Genomic DNA, 19,319 nt, shown 5'->3' with positions numbered 1-19,319 from the left:
ATTTTCAAACTTTACCCTGTAACATGAATTTAATTGTGTTATTTAACCGCTCCTTTAATTAGATTCTAAGTTGTATAACATTTCATAACATACAAAAATACATGTGGCATATGGAAGTTATGAAATGTAGCACTAAGTGAACAGCCATTAGTTCCCCCATTCAACTTACGAATGAGAACCTCACCAATTCTCTGAGCCTTCATGTGCGGCCGCCCTGTCCCATTCTCTCTGAGCAACTGATATTGAATAACTTAAAAAGCAACTAAGGCACGGGAAGCTGTGTTACATGTGGTAGGTCACGTGAAGACCATGCTAGCAATTCATTAAACATGTTTCTTGGTGTCAGACCTATAGACCTGAGCAGGTTATTTCTCTGTTGTGGCCATAATCTTTGAGGCCTTTTTCCCCTTTTCAGAGCCCTCAGGGATTTAAGCCTTTTGTATCCTTTGGTCATCTCTAGAGGTCCCGGTCTCCCAAAGATTGGTTATGACTTCCTTGGGGGCTGAGTTTACTCATCATTATTTCATTATTTCCCCAGAACCTTGCAATGTAATCTACCCCTTTCTCTTTCCTTCTTGAAAAAAAAAAAAAAAAAGGCCTGGACTTTCTGTTTATGTAACTTTACAATGAATAACGGGGGGGGGGGGGGGGGGGGGGGGGAGGCGGGATTGGCAGGGTGAACTAAACCACCACGATGGGGTGTGCACAGATATACTTGTGGCATTCTCATCATTGTTGCCCCTTGTCAGAATCTATTCATTTTCCTCCTTAGATAGCCCTGGAAGTTTTGATAGCCTCCTGTTATTGTGTTATTTTAACACTTTTTGTTGTTGTTGTTTTGTTGTTACCTGAGGACATTTTTTTTCCCCATTGATATTTTGAGAGAATGGACAGAGAGAGAGAAACTTCGATGTGAGAGAGAGACACATCGATTGGTTGCCTTCAGCACACGCCCTGACGGGAGGTGAGGGATGGGGGTGGGAGGGGCAGGAATCGAGCCTACAACCAAGGTATGTGCCCTTGACTGGAATTGAACCTGCGACCCTTCAGTCCATGGGCCAACGCTCTAACCATAGAGTCAAACTGGCTAGGGCTTTTCTTTTCTCTTCTTCTTTTCTTTTTTTTCTTGAAAAACACACACCAAAATGTAAGTACAGAAAAATGACACAAGACAAACATATCACTAAATGAATTATTATAAGGCTAATATCCTTGAAACCACTACCCAGGTTAAGAAATTGAATTTTGCTAGCTTTTCCAGAACCCCTCCATGTGCCCCCACCCTAATCACAGCCCCTTCCCCACCCCTAGAAGCACCCACTGAGTCCTGACTTTTATAGTAACCGAAGTCTTAGGTTTCTTTATGGTTTTATCACTTACCTGTGCATCTCTAGACCTCAATTTAGTTTTGACCAGTTTTTTCTTTTAAGTGTTCTTTAATCTATAGGTTAAACTCCCCTCCCACAATCCCTTTCTTTTGCTTAAAATGTGTGGAAGACCCCAAGGACAATTGGCCCATAGAACTTCCCCCAAGCCTAGGTTTTGCTAATGTGTGTGCTTGGTGCAGTGCAGCAAGCTCTTCTATCTTCTGCTTTTCCTGAAAATTGGCAACTGAATTCAGAGGCTTCAACAGACTCAGGTTAGAGCCTTTTGACAAGAACATAGCGGTCTCTTGTTGCATCCTTTCATTGTGAGGTACAGAAATGTTGGTTTTTTCTCTCTTTCTTTTTTTTACCCCTCACCTGAGGACATGTTTCCATTGATTTGGGAGAGAGAAAAGAAGGGGGGGAGGGGAGAGAGAGAGAGAGAGGGAGAGAGAGAGAAACAACAACACATTGATGTGAGAGAGAAACACTGATTGGCTGCCTCCTGTATGCACCCGACTGGGGCCTGAACCTGCAACCTGGGTGTGCACCGTGACCAAATCGAACCTGCCACCTCTTTGTGTACAGGACAGCACTCCAACCAGCTGATCCACACTGGCCAGGGCCTCTCTTTTTTGATATTAGCAACTATTGATGTTTAACAGTTTTATATATTGATTCTTTGGGGGTTGCAAAATGGGATTTTTGAATTCTGTAATTTGTTTCCCCCTTGTCTATTTGGTTACCTGGTGATACAGTTTATATATTAATCCTAGATTCTTTTATTTACCCAGTGTTTATGATGACTGACTGGTTTCCTGTCCTTCTCTGAAAGTGAGCCATTATAAAAAACAAATTTGAATTCACAGATTTAAACATATTTGATGGGTTTCAGTCTATTGCAATTATTATCCTCATTGAAGTTCACTTTGTCCCATTTTTGCCCAGTGGTAGCCTCTTCAAGTTGGTTCCTGTGTCATTTTTACATGAATTCAGTGTGATTATTTACAACAGTTGAAATTTTACTTTGCATGTACAATACCTATTATCTCCGACCCCCGCCCGCTTTTTTTGGTTGCAATATATCTATATTGTTAGAGTACATGGCCACATGTGTATATACTACACAATCTTCTTTAACATTTTTAAATTTATTTTATGTTTATACTTTCTTTTAATCTTCATTTAGTTCTTTTCCTACAATTAAATATGTATGTGTGGAAACCTAGAATACCCTACAAAGGTCATTTTTGTTCCACTGGCCGGTAAAATATTTATTTCTCAGATCAAATTTTTTGCAATTGTAGATAATGTAGTCTTATTAAGTCCTGGTATGGGAACCTAGGTGAGTTTCCATACCAGCACTTCATAGACTGCATCATATACATATACACACACTCCAATGAACGCATCCTCATCCTTATGTTACTGCTCTAACTTCCTCCTTCTCTCTATTGCCAAACTGCTTGAAAGAATAGTCTCCACACTCTTTCTTCACACCCTCCATTCTTGATCACATTCCATGCATTCCAGTATGGCCTCTCATTACTCCAGCCAAACTATTCTTGCCGAAGTCACCACGCAAGTTCACATAAGCAGATTTTTAGTTTCTCACCATTTCCCCACATGGTTTTCTTTGCCTGGAATGTCCTTTTCCATGTTGGCAGGAAAGCATTATTCATCCTCCAAGGTTCAATTCAAGTCTCACCTCCCACCTGCAACTGGGTGAAGCCTGCTATGTCGAATAGATGATACATTATTGAGTGGCATCACCATTGAAGTCATCTTTGACTCTTTCTTCACTTTTCCACCCACTTCCAATTGAACTTCAAAACTCACCAAATTGCAATTCAGAAACGTTCTCAAGTCCGGTGCCTCCTCTGCATTTCCACCACCAGGTCTTGGTCATCTCTGCCCCAGAGTATTTAATCTTTCTGCCAACATTTTCTCTCAAATCCATTCCTTCTCCAACCTAATCCCAAGACTCCTTTTTAAAAACAAATCTACTCATGTTACTGTTCTTAAAAACTACTATTGGCACCCCTTGTCCCATGGGACACTTGCCCAAACTTCTACATGGTGTCTGTGTTCTTTCACCATCTGCTATCAGCCCACGGCTCCAGCCATGACCTGGCTCTCATCCATGGTTTCTACTCAAAGCCTTCTTCTCAATATCCTGCACACATTATCCCTTTTCAACTGTTCAACCATTCATCATCCCACTCTGCTAATAGTGTTCACTTTCTGAATATTTTCTTTTTTCTGTTTTCTGGGGGCTCGAGTATAATTTTGTTCTTTTTTTTTTTTTCTTTTCTCAGAAGCAGCTTAATATATTGAGAAGCCCTAATCATTAAAAAGATTTGGTGCCTTCTTTCCCATATGTAATTCAATATTAAATAATACTAGCCAATTTGTAGCTTTTCCCAGGAGTACTTAAGAGATTTTTCTTTTAAAATACCAGATATAAAATTCTTTCAAAACATTTTATGCTCATTTCCTTGGTGCCTCTGTTTTGCTACTGAGTTAAAGGTAGTACAGCTCAATGGTTAGTAAAGGAGACTTTCACTGCCACTCACTGGCTCTGTGACCCTGGACAAGTTGTCGACTCTCTCTGTGCTTCAGCCGTTTCATTTTTAAAATGAAGATTACAGTTGTATCTACCTCATTGAGTTGCTTTTGAGGTTAATATATGGCAAGCACTGAATGGCAGGTAGTATTCAGGGTGTCCCCAAAAACATATACACACTTTGAATAATCATAAAGGCAGTGTTTAGTAAAATACATTTCATTTTCAAAATGCAATTGAAATTACAGACATGATGTGTATACAGTACATTTTGGGGGGACACCATATATACTAGTATTTATACTGGCTTTTGATAGTAATACAGATTGTATAGAGATTTACTTGGTAATACCTCTTCTCCCACACTACTGAACTACTCTGGGATAAACAACCTACCTTATTCATCAATGCAAAACCTGGTGCCTCGTGGCCATGTAGGCAGAGTTCAGTGAATGAATGGATAATGGTTAGGCAAGTAAACGTGACTCCATTGATTCTCTTGCAGACCTCGCTAAGTTTCCTGGGACATCTGGAGAAACAAGCTAAAATAAATGCAGATGATCTGACGTTGCTGGAGAATCTCTGCAGCACTGTCGCACCTTGTCTTGTGAGAAAGATAGAAAAATATAAAAGAGAGAAAGGTAACTAACGTATGCTTCCTTGCTTGCATCAGACCATGGGAATTCTTCAGTGAACTGGTCACGTGTGATGTTATCAGGCTGATAATATTCTTTGGGAAAGCCAGAACTCTCCTGAGCTCATTCATTCAACTCATTGATGTAGTGCATACTTTGTGCTAGACACAGGTTTAGAAGCTCCTCTTGGGAACTTGTATTCTAGTGGGAGAAAGTAGTTTTAGACAAATATCTTCTTATCCTTATGTGGCAGTGAGAGTATAGGAAATCAGTTAGAACGGAATAACAAAACAGGAGGCAGGAGAGCACAGGGATTATGCTATGGGGTCATATTGCCAGGACACCATTTATTAGTGATGCAGTGGCCCCTTCCTTAGCATTTTTATGCCTCACTTTCCCTAACTATAAAATGGGGTAATAAAATAAAATAAAATAAAATGGGGTAATGATAGTACTTGCCTCATGGTTTTTCTTGAAGATATGAGTTTTATTGTATTTTAATTAATTTATTTATTATTAATCCTCATCAGAAGATATTTCCCCATTGATTTTTAGAGAGAGTGAAAGGAGGGGGAGAGACAGAGACAGAGAGAAACATCGATGTGAGAGAGACACATTGATTGGTTGCCTCCCACATGTGCCCCTACCAGGGCTGGGGATCAAGCTTGTAACCCAAGTACTTACCATTGATGGGGAATCAAACCCAGGACCCTTCAGTCCAAGGGCTGACACTCTATCCACTGAGCAAAATCGGCTAGGACTTGAAGCTATGCATTTCATAATTCCTATGAAACGCATGCCTGGCACAGAATAAAGCATTCAATACATGTTGCTATGTATATGTTTGTCAGAGAGGAGAGTCATGAAAACGTTTCTATGGCACTCTCAGAAATTACTCTCAGAGAAGAAATTTATTATTCTACCTTTCTTTTTTGTCAAGGTAGGATTGCTTTGGTACAGAGGTAATAGCACAGGGCAGAAATCAAACCTGGCTGCCTCACCGTGTATGGACTTGTGAAAATTTGTGTTTCTCTGAGTCTATTTCTCCACTGTTAAACAAGAGCTACAGATAAAAACTCCTGAGTATATTTAGGAAGGCTTTATGCCACACCCATATTTACTTCGGTGAGTCAATCTAGTGTGCAAATTTCTGTGGTTAAAAATGAAAGTAGCCAAAAGGAAACACCTCTCTAAGAATTCTCTAAAAACAAAACGAACGTTGGAACAAAATATATTGTTGTTAAAGTGATAAACTCTCAAACCACAACTACAGCAATGGATGAATGTATAATTTAAGTAAAGGTTAGGAAGAAAAAAAATACAGGTCTTCTAACCAGCAGGGTATCAAGTGAGAAATAAAAAGCAGGAAGTTGATGAAAGTATATTTGGAATCCTCGTCTGAACTCTGACCACTGAGGTTTTGTTTTCCGATCACGTTGCCATTTTCCTGTCATGTAAACACGAGGCAAACACAGGGCCGGTGGGCAGGACTCTAGTTTTTATGTAGTGAGTGCCTCCCTGAGTCTGGAGGACTGAGCTTTAGATCAGAGGAATTCTAATTTTGACTTTTCTTTCCCACAAGCTACCTGCTGTGTGGTCTCCTTTGGGTGCTGAAAGAAAAACTCGTGTTTTCTTCTACTAGCCCACCAGCACCCCGGAACACCTCTGACCTCAGATGTGTGGGGTTTTCTAGACCCAACGATTCTCTGTGGACACCAACTGTGTGTCCTACATTTAACTCAATTTTGACACGAACCAGAGTTAGCGCAGACCTTACGTCATTAGTAAAGATCTCAGGCCCCCAAGACTGCCCGCCCCCCCCCCCCACTTCAGATGCCAATTACAAGTAGTGGGTCCCCAGAGTACACACAGCATCTGTCCGATTTGGGTACAAGCCGGTGGGTCTCATGGTCCCCTCCTCAGGTTCAATAATTGGCTAGAATGGCTCCAGGACTCTGGAAACCTGACTCCTGCTAGGTTACTGGTTTATTATGAAAAGAAACAGCCAAGCGGAAGAGATGCATAGGGTGAGGCAGGGGGAAGGACCATGGTGCCGCCAGGTCTCCGGGCAGTTCACCTTCCCCACCCCTCCATGTGTTCACCAACCCGGAAGCGCTCTCCCTTCAGTTAGTCATGAGTGATTAAATCATGGACCATATGGTTCATTCCCCCTCTCTCCCTCCTAGTGGTCTGAGGGTAAGTTCCTCCAATCCCATGGTAGAATGTCCTGCACCCAGCTCCATCCTGGGGCTATCCAGGAGCCCCTATCACCAGTCATCTCCTAGTTCATAAAAGTGCTTATATAGTAGGATGTCACCCCTGAGTGTCAAAGAAACAGATTTCATTAACAAGACATGGACATTCACACACACACACACACACACACACACACACACACACACACAGTGAGCAGTGCAGAGGGTTTCCACTTGTTTTGGCTTTATTTATTGGAAATGTCCTGAATTTGTGACAGGTCAAGCCATGATTCTTCTGATGCTTGATTGGGCTGCTTAGCTTCACTCTCTTAATGATCAAACAGATTGGCTTAACTGCTACAGCTGGACAACTCTCAGTATTTTCTCTCTGGCTTCAAAATATTTGGTGAAAGTTTGACCTAGAACAATGGTAGGCAAACTGCGGCTCACGAGCCACATGCGGCTCTTTGGCCCCTTGAGTGTGGCTCTTCCACAAAATACCACGTGCGGGTGCGCATGTACAGTGCGATCGAAACTTCGTGGCCCATGCCAGAAGTCGGTTTTCAGCTCTCAAAAGAAATTTCAATCGTTGTACTGTTGATATTTGGCTCTGTTGACTAATGAGTTTGCCAACCACTGTCCTAGGCATATAAAAGACACATCAGCGATTCTAACGATTTTGGGAGCTGAGACCACATATGTATTCATTATTATATTATAGGTATCAATGAACATTTTAATAGTGACTTTCTACCGCCTAAGAGTTTGGGCTTAATTCTGCCATTTGGAATGCAGGACTAAAGGACTGAAAAGATAGCAGGTGTGTGGATTTTAGATTCTCTGTGAGTATGAACCACAGACAAAGGCCATTTGTATCTGCTTAAGAACCACCAGGATAACTGCCTCAGTTTTCTTGAGCCTTGGTGTGACTTAGTATTTTAAAGTTATTATAAAATACTAGAGGCCCGGTGCACGAAATTCATGTATGGAGGGGGGATTCCCTCAACTCAGCCTGCACCCTTTCCAATTGGGGACCCCTTGCGGGATGTCCAACTGCCATTTTAGGCCTAATCCCAGGGATTGGGCCTAAACCGGCAGTCAGATATCCCTCTCACAATCCGGGACTACTGGCTCCTAACTGCTCACCTGCCTGCCTGCCTGATTGCCCTAACTGCTTCTGCCTGCCAACCTGATCACCCCTAAGTGCCCTCTCCTGCAGGCCTGATGTTGCCCCCAACTGCCCTCCTCTGCTGGCCAATTTGGTTTTGAATGGTCTGTTCCTATGTCCGCATCAAAAGCTTCACCTCCGCCGAAACCGGTTTGGCTCAGTGGATAGAGCGTCGGCCTGCGGACTCAAGGGTCCCAGGTTCGATTCCGGTCAAGGGCATGTACCTTGGTTGCGGGCACATCCCCAGTAGGGGATGTGCAAGAGGCAGCTGATCGATGTTTCTCTCTCATCGATGTTTCTAACTCTCTATCCCTCTCTCTTCCTCTCTGTAAAAAATCAATAAAATATATTTTAAAAAAAAAAAAAGCAAAAAAAAAAAAAAAAGCTTCACCTCCTAGGCAGACGTTGGCTCCCCACAGCATCCAGATTTGGTTCTCATTGGTCATTTTCAATGCCAGTCAGTGTCAAAAGCTCCACCTCCTAGACAGCCATTGGCTCCCCATAGCACACACCTTTGGCTTTGATTGGTCGGTTCTTATGCCAGTCAGCATCAAAAGCTCCGCCTCCTAGACAGCCATTGGCTCCCCATAGCACCCACCTTTGGCTCTGATTGGTCAGTTCTAATACCAGTCAGCATCAGAAGCTCTGCCTCCTGGGCAGCCATTGGCTCTCCACAGCACCCACCTTTGTTTCTCATTGGTCAGTTCCTATGCCAGTCAGTGTCAGAAGTTCCGCCTCCTAGGCAGCCATTGGTTCCCCACAGCACCCACATTTGGTTCTCATTGGTTGGTTCCTATGCCAGTCAGCATCTCCAGGCCTATCTCTGGGCCTGATCAAAGAGGCGGGGCTTAACAGCAGCCCACTCTGAGGCGGGGAGAGAAAGAAAAGCCTGGCTGCTGGTGAAGATCAGAAAGAAAGAGGGAGAGAAAGAGAGAGGCTAACTACACTGATCAACAGCTTCCACTGAGGCTGCAGATCAGACCCTGACTCACTTTCTGGGTCTCAGCCACCTGGGCAGTCAGTGCTGGGTTGAGAGGCTGCAGCTGGGCAACCCAGCGCTGACTTCCGGATGGTCTGCGTTTGGTTACAGGCTTGGTCCCTTCCCAAGCCCCAGGCTTTAGGCTTGGGAAGCGCACCCCTCCTCCCCGCCCCTACCCTACCCTTCCAATCGCAGGCTCGGCCCCTTCCTCCGATGGCCAGCTGAGAGTGACCTGGGTGCCGAGGAGGTTCCCGGGACCCAGGTATGTATGCAAATTAACCTCCATCTTTGTTGGGTTAATTTGCATACTCACTCTGATCGGCTGTGAGCATAGCAAAGGTACGGTCAATTTACATGTTTCTCTATTATTAGGTAAGATGTGTAATAATTACAATAAAATTAAGTAAAAATTAAATAATGACAACAATACAGAGTATAGAAGGTAAAAGTCTCTCTCTTCTCCTTTCTCCACTGACAGCCCATACTCCAGAGATAAACACTATTTGGAGTATATTTTTGTAGCCTTTCTTCTTTTTTAAATTAAATTAAATATTTTAAAATATATTTTTTATTGTTGATGGCATTACAGATATCTCCTATTTCCCCCTCTTTAACCCCCTCCTCCAAGCCCCTCCCCCAACCCTAGGTCTTCACCACCCTGATCCATGGGCTATGCCTATAAGTATATAAGTTCTTTGGTTTATCTCTTCTCGTTCCCCACCCCACATTGAGGTATGTCATTCTGTTCCATGCCTCTATGATTTGGGTCCAATTTTGTTGGTCATTTCATTTTTTTCATTAGATTCCTTATGTAGCCTTTCTTCTTTATAGAGACAATTGTGTGTGTGTGTGAAGATTAGTATATATTTAAGTAAGATCATGCTAATCATATTCCATAATTTACTTTATTCTCACCTAATATATCTGACATTTTCCCATAGCTCATTCTTATTTATGGTTCCATAGAAATACATTTGATGTATATATCTTATTTATTTAATTATCACTTTTATAAAGCTGTGGTACATTTACACAATGGAATACTACGAGGCTGTAAAAAAGAAGGAAATCTTACCCTTTTTGACAGCATGGATGGACCAGGAGAGTATGATCCTAAGCCAGTCAGAGAAAGACAAATTCCATCTGATCTCACTAATATGTGGAATCTAATGAACAAAATAAACTGATGAAGCCCTGACTGGTTTGGCTCAGTGGATAGAGTGCCGGCCTACGGACTGAAGGGACCCAGGTTCGATTCCGGTCAAGGGCATGTACCTTGGTTGTGGGCACATCCCCAGTGGGGGGTGTGTGGGAGGCAGCTGATCGATGTTTCTCTCTCATTGATATTTCTACATCTCTATCCCTCTCCCTTCTTCTCTGTAAAAAATCAATAAAATGCATTAAAAAAATAAACTGATGAACAAAATGGATACATGAAATAGAATGAAGGGATTAGCTGAAGAACATAGATGCATGGACATGGACAATGGTGTGGCAAAGTCCAAGGGAGGGGGCAGAGGAGGGGTAGAGGTTGGCAAAGGGGCGGGAAAGGGGGACATCTGCAACACTGTCAACATTAACAATGTTTAATAAAACATGTATTAAAGACTAAACGTTGACCAAAAAAAAAAGGATTTTCTTTTTCTCTCTCTCCCTTCTTTCCCCTTCCTTCCTTCTTTCTTTCCTGTTCATTTCTTTTCTCTTCTTTCCTTTTCTTTTTCCTTCTTTCTCTTTTTGTTATTATAGCTTTGTTGCTTGATGCAATGCTTTTGTAAACTCTAGTTGGCCATTATCTGACATAGTAAGCACCATACGTTTGGGAATGGTATCTAGTAAAGTCTATAACAAATTTTAAGAACAAAATTATTAAAATAATGAAAACAAAAACAATAAGAAATAAAATAGAATAATACCAGGACTGAAAATATAATGGTAAATAAAAATAATTTATAAGTTCACATTTTTTTCTGAGTATATATGTACATCTGTTTAAGCAAATGGCATTAAAAATCTATATGTTTCTGTAAAATAATTTATTTTGCTGATTGGTTTCCTTGAATTGCTGCTGGTCAGATTTTTGTTTTCCGATCTGTGATTATTTGCTGCCTCCTAGGTAGTGACATTTCTTAGACCAGGAAAGTGAATCATTGCCTTAAGGAGACGGAGAAATAATTTTTTTTTACTTTGTCTAGAGTAAATGTCAGCTTTGTTTAGAATATTCAAATTCAAAAAATAAAAAAATTATATACCTATGACTGTTAAGAAAAAGTTCATTGTTCTGAGAATACTACTAAGGCACTGAGTATAAAATATCCCTTGAGATGTGAATTACCTAAAATTTCATATCTTTAATATTCAAATGTTCATAGTTACTTTCTTAGAAATATTTTATAAATTGATGTTAAAGAGAGGAAGGGAGGAGTGGGGAGGGAGAGAGGGAGAGAGAGAGAAATATCCATGTGAGAGAGAAATATCTCTCACTCACCCTGACCAGGGATCAAACCCGCAACCGGGGTATGTGCCCTGACCGGGAATTGAAACCTCTGCCTTTGGTGTATGTTCCAACCAACTGAGCCACACTGGCCAGGGAAAGAAATATTTTTAATAAGATGATTCAGTGTTATTATTTTTCACCCTGGGATACAGAGTTTTAAGCAGCAAGTATGTAATACATCCTAGTGAGAATACTGTGATAACACTTAAATTCAAAGGCACTTAACACTAGAAAAAAGGTTTATATACTTGAATGTTTTTACTTTTAAACATATTTTGTCTCATCACAATAATACATGAACCACAATAAGGCATACTGATGCATGGAAGACCATCATCTATAATAATAAAAGTGTAATATGCTAATTAGACAGGACATCCTTCCGGGCGTCCTTCCGCACAACTTTCCTGTCAAAGCTGGGGCTGTGAGGGAAGCCTGGGTCCCAGGTGCCTGCCAGCAGCCAGAGGGAAGCCCAGGCCCTGGGTGCCAGAGGGAAGCTGATGCCGGCAGCTGGGGGAAGGAATGCCTACTCTTGCATGAATTTCATACATCAGGCCTCTAGTGTTATATAAAATTTGATACAAAAACTTAGGATCATGTTATAAATTAGATAATCATGTCAAAAATGTAAAAGTCCTATAAAATTGAGAGGTTAGAACTTCAGGTACATAATACATTTTAAAATACAGTCCCCCAATTTTCCTATTGGTTGAAGTAGGATTCCAGAAAACCTTTGTTAGGGCTTGTCTAGATGGCAGAGACATAATGTCGGCAGGTGATGCAGAAATTTCTCCGAAAAGTACAGCTTGCTTAAGAGGCCCCTGTGCAGAAGTGGCTGTGAGGCTCTGCTTTTGTAGAATTTGAGCCCAGTTAGCCGCCAGGAGCCCTTCTTACTCCTCAATGTTCACACTTCCTTCAGAAGCAAATGGAAAATGTCATTCATGGAAGCCTGGATTTTAGCGATAGTTTCACCACCTGTTGGCAATTGGTATACCTGACACCATTGCTGACCACTTCACACAGGAGCTTCATCTTAAACTCCTGTAATTTAGCATCAGAAATTGCATCTGCTTTGGCAATCACTGGTACCATGCTCACCTTGTGGTCGAGGCTTTTCATGGTTAAGAAATGAAGTGTCTTCAGAGAGTGGCCCATTGGTGAGATGAGGAAGAGGTTCGCATGGGTCTGGTAGTTGAAGAGATGATGCTTAATCTTCAGTTCTTCTTGGAGTGAGGCCTCAAAATGAGCATCTGTGCAGTCACTGTTGGTTGGTAGGTCTCTTCTTTGTTTATCTGGTCACCAAGTCCCACTGTATTCACAATGGCCAATTGTAATGGAACATTACTTTATTGGAGTTCATATGCCTGAACTTTAGGTCTAACGTGGGTAAAATGCGAGGATTCATGGTCTTCAAAATTAGTAATAATGTGTCAATCAGCATCGATTTTCCAATTCCAGTCTCCCCGACAAAGAGATGATTAAAACAGAAGCCTTGCTGAATGGATCTATTGACCAGCTGATGAGGCAAACTCTGAAAAGCAACGTAGCCAGACATCGTTGAGAAACAAATATTTTCTATTTTTTGCAGAAGCTGAGCAAACGGAGAAAGAACTACTTTCTGCTTCAGACATTAATCAAATCCGTCAAGCCTTACCGGCAGGTTCATCGGTATGTTGGTAAATGTTTAACCACCAGCTCTGCTCTCCATCCCCAGCCTCCAAGATAGAGAGAGATAGAGACACTGATTTCCAATTACTAATAAGATATTAACTGTATTGCAGAATTTAAAAAGCCTAACACTAGCTCTCACTAGCTGGCTTGAGCTGACTCCAGTGCACTACTGACTTTTGCTGTGCCATTTGTTCTGATCTTCTGGGGTTCAATCAGGGCTGGCCTCATGGGCATACAGCCTGTGCAGTCGCATACAGCCCATGCTTTTTTCACTGTCTTGAAATTATTTTTTTTAATGTTTAAATTTTTTTTTTTTTAATTTTAGAGAGAGAGGGAGAAGGATAGAGAGATGGAAACACTCTGAGAGAGAAACACTGATGAAAGAGAAACATCTATCCGCTGCTTCCTACAAGCCCCCTACTGGAAATTGAGCCTGCAACCGGGGCATGTGCCCTGACCAGGAATTTAACCGTGACCTCTTGGTTCATGGGTTGATGCTCAACCACTGAGACACACCAGCCAGGTGAAATTCTTTGGTTTTTCACCTGAGAATACGTTTGCATTGATTTTTAGAGAGTGGAAGAGAGAGAAAGAGAGAGAGAGATAGATATAGAGAGAGATTGGTTGTCTCCAGTATGTGCCTGGACCTCAGATCTAACCCACAACCTAGGTATGTGCCCTGACTGGGAATTGAAATTCCTTTTTTTTTTTTTACTGTTATTTTATTTATTTATTTATTTTTCTTTTACACTTATTTTTTTTATTTTTTATTTTTATTTATTTATTTATTTATTTATTTTTTAATTTCTTTATTGATTAAGGTGTCACATATTTTTCCTCATCCCCCCATTCCCATCCCCCCCCCTCCCCACGCATGCCCCAACCCCCTGTTGAACTTAACCGTTGGAAAGGCTCATATGCATGCACACAAGTCCTTTGGTTGAACTCTCCCCCTCCCCCCACCCTCCCCTATCCTCCCTCTGAGGCCCGATAGTCCAATCGATGCCTCCTTGCTTCTGGTTCTGTTCTTGTTCCTCAGTCTATGTTGTTCATCATTTCCCCTAGATGAGCGAGATCATATGTCACTAGATATATACTTATGAGAACTGAATGTGAGACGAGCAATAATAGTTATGCTGACAGGCAGATGGATCAGTCTGTAGTGAGTTTCTTTCTGGACCAACAGTTCTTTTGAGACCCAATTTCAATGTCCACCTGTTCCTTATGTGTACATGTCAGCACTGACCCCTCAGCTCTGGATGGTGGACAAATGGTGGTAACGGAGGTCCGACTCCCTCTGGTTTGGTCTCGGCCGGACCCAGGGGCACGGCTTCACCCGGACTAAGGGGCACGTGGCCTCACCCGGATCCAGGGACACATGGTCTCACCCGGACCCAGGGACGCTTGGCCTCTCCCAGACCCAGGGGCACGTGGCCTCACCCGGGCCTAGGTGCACTAGCCCTCACCCAGATCCAGGGACACATGGTCTCACCCGGACACAGGGGTGCGTGGTCTCTCCCAGACCCAGGGGCATGTGGCCTCACCTGGACCTAGGTGCACGAGGCCTCACCCGGATCCAGGGACACATGGTCTCACCCGGACCCAGGGGCGCTTGGCCTCTCCCAGACCCAGGGGCACGTGGCCTCACCCGGGCCTAGGTGTACGAGGCCTCACCCGGATCCAGGGACCCATGGTCTCACCCGGACCCAGGGGCGCTTGGCCTCTCCCAAACCCAGGGGCACGTTGCCTCACCCGGGCCTAGGTGCACGAGGCCTCACCCGGATCCAGGGACACATGGTCTCACCCGGATCCAGGGATGCCTGGCCTCTCCCAGACCCAGGGGCATGTGGCCTCACCCGGTCTAGGCGCACGAGGCCTCACCCGGACCCAGGGACACCTGGCCTCCCCGAGACCCAGGGGTACGCGGCCCCACCCGGGCCTAGGTGCACGAGGCCCCACCCGGATCCAGGGACACATGGTCTCGCCCAGACCCAGGGGTGCGTGGCCTCTCCCAGGCCCAGGGGCACGTGGCCTCACCTGGACCTAGGTGCACGAGGCCTCCCCCGGATCCAGGGACACATGGTCTCACCCAGACCCAGGGGCGCTTGGCCTCACCCGGGCACGGGACCCAGCGTCATCCGGGTCCAGGGGCACTTGGCCTCACCCGGACCCGGAATCCGGCCTGCACGCGGCCCCACCCAGACCCAGGGACGCGAGGCCCCACCCATACCCGGAGGCGCGCGACCACTCCCGAGCCCAGAGGCGCGCAACCCCGCCCGCACCTGGGTCCCAGCGGGGCCCCGTCCTCCCGATCCCAATGCCCGTCGGTCAACCCCCCCCAGCAACCCCCCCGGCCATCCTGCCAGAGCTCCAGGGCGGCCGCCGCAGAACTCGTCGGGCGGCTGCTTGGCGAAGCTCCGGTGCGCCCGGTGCGTGGCGGCGGGCCGGTCCGGTGTCGCTGCGCCGGCCCCTGGGTCCGCAGCGGCGGCCGGGGAATTGAAATTCTTAATAATGTATAACTGTTGTTTTGCACTGGACTGTACAAATTATGTAGCCAGACCTCCCCAGAGGACAAGAACAGAGTTTCTGTAGGGCCCAGCAACAGGAGGGTGGGCAGAGGGGAAAACATGGGAGAATCTGCAATCTGTTCCTCATGACATGAGTGAGAGCATTGGTAGACAGATGACATTCTTCCCCGGGCTTTGTTTCTTTCCAGCAGACTTGGGCAGTTCTACTAGTACTTTGCCAAACTCTGTCAGCATCAGTGAAGTTAGCTTGACCTTGGAAATTTTTGTGTAATACAAATACCATAAAATTTATCATCTTAACAATTAAAAAAAATCTTTTTATTGATTTCAGAGAGAAAGGGAGTGGGAGAGAGAACAGAAACATCAATGATGGGAGAGAATCACCGATTGGCTGCTTCTAGGAATCAAGCCTGCATACAGGGCATGTGCCCTGACCGGAATCAAACTGTGATCTCCCAGTTTGTGGATCAATGCTCAACCACTGGGCCACAGTGGCCAGGCATATCATCTTAACCATTTTTAAAATGTACGGTTCAGTATTGTTAAGTACATCCACATGGTTGTGTAAACTATCTCCAGAACTCGTTTTGTTTTGTAAAACTTAAACTTTGTAGCCACTGAACACTAGCGTCTCATTCCCCATTCCTACCAGCTCTTGGCAAACACCCTTCTACTTTCTGTCTCTATGAACTTGATTACTCTAGGGACCTCATATACTAGTAAATGGAATCATACAATATTTGCCTTTTTGTGACTGGCTTATTTCATTTCATGTATAATGTCCTCAACGTTCACCCATGTCAGAATTTTCTTCCTTTTATTTTTATTCTTTTAATTTAATAAATCTTTATTGTTCAGATTATTACAATTGTTTCTCCTTTTTCCCCCCATACCTCCCCTCCATCCGGTTCCCACCCCACCCTCTGCCCTTATCCCCGCACCCCCCGCTGTCCTCATCCATAGGTGTATGATTTTTGTCCAGTCTCTTCCCGTACCCCCCACACAGACACCCCTTTCCTCTGAGAATTATCAGTCCACTCCCATTCTATGCCCCTGATTCTATTATGTTCACCAGTTTATTCTGTTCCTCAGATTTTTAATTCACTTGACTTTTAGATTCACTTGTTGATAGATATGTATTTGTTGTTCATAATTTTTATCTTTACTTTTTTCTTCTTCCTCCTCTTTTTATTTTATTTTTTTATTTTTTTATTTTTTTAAATATATTTTATTGATTTTTTACAGAGAGGAAGAGAGAGAGGGATAGAGAGTTAGAAACATCGATGAGAGAGAAACATCGATCAGCTGCCTCTTGCACACCCCTCACTGGGGATGTGCCCGCAACCAAGGTACATGCCCTTGACCGGAATCGAACCCAGGACCCTTTAGTCCGCAGGCCGACGCTCTATCCACTGAGCCAAACCGGTTTCGGCCTTCCTCCTCTTTTTAAAGAATATCTTTCAGCATTTCATATAATACTGGTTTGGTGGTGATGAACTCCTTTAGCTTTTTCTTATCTGTGAAGCTCTTTATCTGCCCTTCAATTCTGAATGATAACTTTGCTGGGTAGAGTAGTCTTGGTTATAGGTTCTTGCTATTCATCACTTTGAATATTTCTTGCCACTCCCGTCTGGCCTGCATGGTTTCTGTTGAGAAATCAGCTGACAATCGTATGGGTGCTCCCTTGTAGGTAACTAACTGTTTTTCTCTTGCTGCTTGTAAGATTCTCTCTTTGTCTTTTGCCCTTGGCATTTTAATTATGATGTGTCTTGGTGTGGTCCTCTTTGGATTCCTTTTGTTTGGGGTTCTGTGTGCTTCCTGGACTTGTAAGTCTACTTCTTTCATCAGGTGGGGGAAGTTTTCAGTCATTATTTCTTCAAATAGTGTCTTGCTCTCTCTCTTCTTCTGGCACCCCCATAATTCGGATGTTGGTACACTTGAAGTTGTCCCAGAGGCTTCTTACACTATCTTCAACTTTCTGGATTCTCTTCTCTTCTTGCTTCTCCGGAGGAGTATCCTTTGCCTCTTTGTATTCCAAATCTTTGACTTGATTCTTGCGTTCCTCTAGTCTGCTGTTGGGTCTTTGTATAATATTTTGTATTTCAGTCAGTGTATGTTTAATTTCTAGTTGGTCCTTTTTCATATCCTCAAGGATCTCGTTAAATTTATTTGCCTTTTCTAGAAAATTCTTGAAAAACCTTATAACCGTGGTTTTGAACTCTATGTCTAGTTGTTTGTTCTCCTCCATTTCTTTCGTTTGTGATCTGTTTCCTTGTCTCCTCATTTTTGCTGCTTCCCTGAGTTGGTAGGGTAGCTTTGTGTGCTGGGTGTCCTATATGGTTCAATGGGTCAGCCTCCCAGTTACCTGAGGTGGACACTCTTGGTGCACCCCTTTGTGGACTGTGTGTACAGCCTTGTTGTAGTTAAGTCTTGATGGTTGTTGGTGTCACTGGGAGGAATTGACCTCCAGGCCAATTGGCTGTGAGGACCCGCTGTGTCTATAACGGAAGAATTGCTGTGCTGAAGACACGTTTATGGGGCAGGACTTGTTCCAGTAGGGCTTTGGTGCTCACTGAGTCTGCCTCTTGAATGTGTCCCTTATGAGAGTAGGAGAAATCTGGTGTCGTCTCACAGAGACCACTAGATACCCTAGTTTCTGGATCTCCAATGGGGTGCAGGTCAGCTACTGTCTGAGGCCACCCAGCAGGAGCTACAGCAAGAACTATGGTTTTCTCCTCTTTGCTTGGGCTTTGGCGGTTTTGGAGCAATCTGACTGGAGCTGCAGTTTATTTGGTTAAGCTGCCACAGGATAGGCCATTTATATGCAAAAGCCGCTGTATGGAGCCTGGGCGGGTTTGTAGAATGTGCGGGGCGGGGTCTCAGGGCATCACTAGGCTAGGGCGTGGCAACCAGTGATGGCTGCCAGCCAGCCTTCTCTGCCTTTCCGCGTTTCCAAGTCCCCATGTCCCGCGCTCCAGCACAGTAAACAATGATTGCTGGGCACACCTCTGCAAAAAGTCACCCTCACTTTCCAACCCGATGGCTGACAGTCCAGCTTCTCCCCATAGGCATCTGGGTCCCCCGCGTGTCCCCAGAAACTGGATTTCAGAGTGATTGGGAGCTTGTCCCCCTTCGGGTTGAAAAAAAGCCGCGCACCCAGTTGCCCGCCACCAGCCCGATTCGCGTGCCTCTGTACCTCAGCTTTTCAGTGTTTGTGCTCCTTTCTCTTTTCTTCTAGTTGTAAAACTTCCACTCAGCCAGCTTTCCCGTGGTTCTGGGTGATAGACGATTTGTCTTTTAGTTGTAGTTTTGAAATTGTTGTGTGAGGAGGCAGTTTAGTTGTTTACCTTTGCCGCCATCTTGGTTTCTCCAGAATTTTCTTCCTTTTAAAAGTTGAATAATCTTCCATTGTGTGTATATCCCACATTTCATTTATCTGTTCATCCACTGCTGGCTACTTGGGTTGCTTCCACCTTTTGGCTACTGTGAATTATGCTGATATGACTGTAGTACAAATATCTCTTCTAGATCCTGCTTTCAGTTCTTTTGGGTATTAACCCAGAAGTGGAATTGCTGGATCTTAGGATAATTCTGTATTTCATCTTTTGAGGAACCGCCATACTGTTTTCCATAGCAGCGGCATCCTTTCTACCCATAATACACAAAGGTTCCAGGTTCCCCACATCTTTGCCAACACTTATTTTCCTGGTTTTTGATAG

The 19,319-nt window shown here is 43.9% G+C and overlaps 1 protein-coding gene and 1 pseudogene across 1 annotated transcript in view; one reads left to right on the top strand and one right to left on the bottom strand.

Moving 5' to 3' along the window:
- CASP10 (caspase 10) overlaps window positions 1-19,319 on the top strand; it is a 35,178-nt gene that overhangs the window by 4,756 nt on the left and 11,103 nt on the right. Inside the window, exons 4-5 of the mRNA XM_028153107.2 lie at window positions 4,436-4,571; window positions 12,990-13,069. Coding sequence (XP_028008908.2) covers window positions 4,436-4,571; window positions 12,990-13,069 — 216 coding nt within the window. The remainder of the gene's footprint in view (window positions 1-4,435; window positions 4,572-12,989; window positions 13,070-19,319) is intronic.
- Window positions 12,306-14,135, bottom strand: LOC114233330 (septin-10-like; annotated as a pseudogene).

Source organism: Eptesicus fuscus, chromosome 11 (assembly GCF_027574615.1).
Source record: "Eptesicus fuscus isolate TK198812 chromosome 11, DD_ASM_mEF_20220401, whole genome shotgun sequence".
Classification (NCBI taxonomy): Eukaryota; Metazoa; Chordata; class Mammalia; order Chiroptera; family Vespertilionidae; genus Eptesicus; species Eptesicus fuscus.
This window is presented reverse-complemented; position numbering and strand designations above follow the sequence as displayed.